This window comes from Corvus brachyrhynchos, unplaced genomic scaffold, assembly GCF_000691975.1.
Source record: "Corvus brachyrhynchos isolate BGI_N302 unplaced genomic scaffold, ASM69197v1 scaffold175, whole genome shotgun sequence".
Taxonomy (NCBI): Eukaryota; Metazoa; Chordata; class Aves; order Passeriformes; family Corvidae; genus Corvus; species Corvus brachyrhynchos.
Window position 1 is genome coordinate 4717455 of NW_008238448.1, and position 4551 is coordinate 4722005.

At 38.1% G+C, this 4551-nt stretch overlaps 1 protein-coding gene across 1 annotated transcript in view; it reads left to right on the top strand.

Moving 5' to 3' along the window:
* The window catches only part of CENPC (centromere protein C), a 30541-nt gene that overhangs the window by 2492 nt on the left and 23498 nt on the right, over window positions 1-4551 (top strand). The window contains exons 2-6 of the mRNA XM_017736738.1: window positions 1087-1133; window positions 2298-2359; window positions 2688-2776; window positions 3823-3913; window positions 4017-4227. Coding sequence (XP_017592227.1) covers window positions 1087-1133; window positions 2298-2359; window positions 2688-2776; window positions 3823-3913; window positions 4017-4227 — 500 coding nt within the window. The remainder of the gene's footprint in view (window positions 1-1086; window positions 1134-2297; window positions 2360-2687; window positions 2777-3822; window positions 3914-4016; window positions 4228-4551) is intronic.

Sequence of the window (4551 nt, forward strand, 5' to 3'; positions counted from 1 at the left end):
TGGCACAGACACTTGAGCTCTGAGGGCTGGTCTGTCGGGAGCCCCGTTCCCCTCAGAGCACAAGCGTCTGTGCCAGCCCTTGTTCCCCTTGGGCTGCCTCTGGAGAGCCGCCTTCCACGGGCGAGTGAGCACATCAAGAGCAGGACACTTGTCCAGGAACGCTAGAATCGTGCTTAAGTTTTAAAATTCTTCATGTTTAGCGCGACACGAACACAATAATACATGAACTGTTAAAGGCTCTTCTAGGTCCGTGACAGGAATTCTTAGTTTCTTTAATGTGCAAGGTCACTTGACAGTGCATTATGCTGCACCCTGCTGCAGGGGAAAGGGGTTTAAGCTCAAGTGCCAGATTGACTGCGGAGTGTGGTTCTGCATAGTTTCTGAAGTGGTGGCTTTTGGTCAGTTGTTTTCCCTTGTCAGCTATAATTTCCTTCTGCCACTTTAAACCGATGTTGAAAATTTGCAGTGAAATCAATCCATGTGGGGTTTGGTTATTTTGATGCCAGAAGTAATAGCCAAAGGGGAATCACAAAGAAGTGCTGTCAGTATGGCAAACTTCAGAAAAACGTGCTGAATTCTCTTGTGTTGGACTAGACAATCTCCACACTGCATATTCTCTTTAAATTTACACGGATCAGGAAGAGGTTATAGTTGTTTTTCAGCTAAACGTTTACATTTTTTTGAGATTTCTCCTGTCACATTAGTGAAGAACTGCACTCTGCTTTCCTTTGAATTTTTCTTTCCCTTTCTTCCTGTTTTATCGTCGACAACTGTTGCCAGTTCCCAGGTCAGTGGCTTTATTTCATTTGTTGTCACAGAAGGCAACACTGATAATGTGCTGCTTGAATTATTACTGCTCTAGTTGTGGTAAATGACTGGAGTCCTGTCAGCTATTTGAATGACTTTCGTTATACTCGGGTTTCAAGTGTATGAAGAGGCACTGTGGCATTCTAAGAAAAACAATGCTGCAGTAACTCCCACTTTCCCACTACTTTAAGGTGTCTCGAGAATCCTCGCCATCTGCTTACTTGTTTTTCTGCCAAGTGTCATCATGCTTAGTAAAAATTGATTCTTATTTCTTCACAGAATCATTTAAAAAAAGACTACAGAGCAAGATTCTGCAATGGAGGAGGGTAACTTGCATTTAAACTCTTATTCTTAGACTCTGGAAAACGTACCTTGATTTTTATCTGAGAGCTAAACGTCAAAACACGTGGTGTACCTTATTAAACTGATCATTTGATGTTTCCCAAATGTCTTGTATTTCTTAGGGGTAAGAGGAGCAAACTCTGTAGGGTGACAAAGCTCCAAGGGTTTCCTTGGTATTCCTTTGCTGAGGCAGCAGATTGTGGTGTAGCTGTACCTGAGGTACCCCTAACTGGGCTTCCTGAGTACGGAAGCAGAAATCTGTGCAAACATGTTGCCTTTCAAGGAGTAGAGAAATGAAGCCCATACAGAGTTCCAGCACATTTGAACCTTGCTGGTAAATGTTAGAGATGAGTTTGAGCAGTTGCAGTGCTGTGACATTCTTTACATGTGTGTTAGAAGTCTGTGAAGTTTTTGTTACTGAAATCTGGACGTGTGTTTCATGAGCTTACCAAATCTGCACAATTAGCTGTTTTTAAAGGTATATATTGAGCATTATGGGAGTAATACTCCATGGCTTTTCTAGTGTTATTTTGGTTTTGATCAGTACTGTCTGGCTGCTGAATCACTCACCTTTGCCCTTTTCATTTGTGCTGGTTTGAAATAGTAATCTAACCAGCTAAGCTGTTCACTTGCTTACGGACTGGATACCTCAAGCCAATCCTTGCTGCTGAAACTTTTGTATAAGTGCAGAAATAACTTGTTTTACAGGGTGACTGCCTGTATGGAGGGATGGATGTGCAGCAGCACATTTCATTTCTAGGTCTGCTGCGACTAGATCACTCTGCAGGCAACGTAGCTCGAGGTCTGATTTATAAAAAAATTATTTATTTCAAGTGAGACTCTAGTCAGCCCAAAGCTCGTTTACCTCAGGGCTGTTGCAGTAGTTGCATGTTTGCTTTTATGTAGAGAGAATTCTTCATTCTTATTATAATCTGCAGCAGCGAGGCTCTTTTTCCTGGAATTCTTATTTAGACAAATTTCTTTGCAGGTATCTATGCATGGAAATGGTAGGTAAAAATATATTAAAGTTGGAACTGTGGGAAATAGTAACATAAAGTATTAAGAAGTAAAACTTTGCTACTTTAATATTTGGGATAAGAGCATTTGGTATTTTTGATTGAAAATATTTTTTTCCCTCGTCTTTCTAGAAATAAGATTGATGTACAGCCGGGTCAGAATGTTCTGAAACTCATACAGGATTGTTTTGAAAGTAAGCTCTTACTTGGTGTTTTGCTTAATTTGCTGATAAAAGTAAAAAAGTAATTTCTTCCTTGTGTTACATTTAGTGGTAAGTAGATAGAAATAAAAAATAGGGATAAAATGTATAAAAATAGTATTTCTCAGGGTTTTTAAGAGCAGCCACTTCCCAGCTTCATAAAACTGTGTCTTAGCTGTCTTATGAAGGTAATCTCTTCCTCAGCAGCTGATTAATTTTTTGTTTGGATTTAAAGGAGCTTAATAAGCCTTAGAACTTGTTAAAATAAATGAAACTTGGAAAATTCCAAGATTCCCATATTTACAGTTTTTTTTCTTCATAGGTTGCAGCGATGATCTTACAATAAACTCTCCAAATTGCTCAACCTTTGTTTTGAAAAATGAGAAGAGAACTTCAATGCAGAGCCAAAGGGTGAGTTATGTCAGTGTCACAGCTTAGCACTGGGTCCAGCTTCGTGTGGGTACAAGTTTAGTTCTGTAGCATTTAGTTCTGTATGAGCACTTGTAAAAGTATATAGGTTATAATTTAATGATACATAGTAGTTGTTGAAAAATGTGGTTTTTTCTTAGTTATGCTCTAATAGTAAATATTCTGTAAGTAGAATTATTTAATAGCTTTTTTTCTTGGCTTTTTACTAATGAAAGCTTCTTCAGTTTTTTGTCTGGGATAGTTAAATTTCTTATGGTCTCAGGCTGAAGCACGCTGCCTTATTACTGGTGGTGGGTATGGCTGTCTTGGACTCCTTTGGATTTGGTTGTGGCCACTTTTCCAGATATAAGGATACAGCTCTTAGCTATCAGATGGACAGTAAAATTTATAGGTGATTCATGTAGAAAAACAGCTTGTTAACTCCTAATAGTTATCTATACAACAACTTCATATACCTGTAACTTTGTTGAAGAGTGGAAACAATTTGAAGGCCCTAGTGTGCTGCCCGAGAGGATGATGCCAATAATCAGTTTGTAATACTTAGTTTTGATATTTTGGTTTTACTTTTTTTAAGTAGGATATTCTACTAATGGCAGGGTTGAGAACAGGCAACATTATAATGGTGTTTGTTTACTTTAGTCTGATGTTAGAATATAATCTCAAAGCAAATCTCAAATCTCTTGCTAAACCTCAGCCTGTCTTAATAAAGGTGAGTTAAATTGTTTAAATTCATTTTAATGATAATAATAAATAGTTTACCGCGAGGTTAGCAGGATGTCCTTTTAAAGCTGCATATGGATTTTTACTGTACACACTGTTTCACCTGTTGCTTGAAATTTGCAGTTACTTTTAGAAAGTTTTACAAGATAGAGAATTGAAGTGTTTAGTTAAAGTAGAACTGTGATTCGAATGAGGATGAATTAAGGGAAGATAATATCATGTTCTGTAGAAATGGCTATTCCTGTTAAAATACCAGTGCTTTATCAAATATTTTACTTTGTCTTATTATTCATTACCAACTACAACAGCCCAAGGCAGGGTCAGCCAAGTCTGTGAAAAGAGCCCATAAGTCTGCAGAGCCCTCACCTGCCTCACCGCTAAAACCAGTCAGCAGCAGAGGTTGGTCGCGCTATTGCTGAATTAAGGTTTTTAAAATAACTATTTCTTGGTATTTTGTAAGGTTTCAAGTAAAATAATTAAACCTGTCCTATATATATGGCAGGACAGTCATGTGAATCACACCTGAAGCCTGCAACACACGATTACGTAGCTGCTTCTAAAAAACCAGAGTCTCCTGTGTCTAAAAGAGAAAAACATAACACATTAAAAGATGTTGAAGCACTGTGCCAGAGTCCGGCCGGGCTTTTGGACTCTGAGGATAATCGTGGATCACCTTTTCCTGTGGAGGAAGTGAAAAGCTCTCCTGTAGTTAAGTAAGTAGAGCTGAACATGCTGTGGTGTCATATTCCATGCATGCCCCTCACTTCAGGGTAAATAAAATTTGGATTATGAACTCATAAAAAATAATTCCAAACTTTTTAGAAAGTTTCCATATCTGGGTTTACAAAGGGCAGAATTGTTTTTTAATTAATATTCTGGTGATAAGTGCAGTACCCAAGTGAAGGAAGCCTGTCAGAATAGATTTAAACTCTTTTTTTCAGGAAAGTGCACCAAAATACCAGTTTCTGAGACAGTCTAGACTTCTTCAGTGAAATCCTATTGACTGTGTTGACTTTAAAAGTTAACAAGAATTTGTT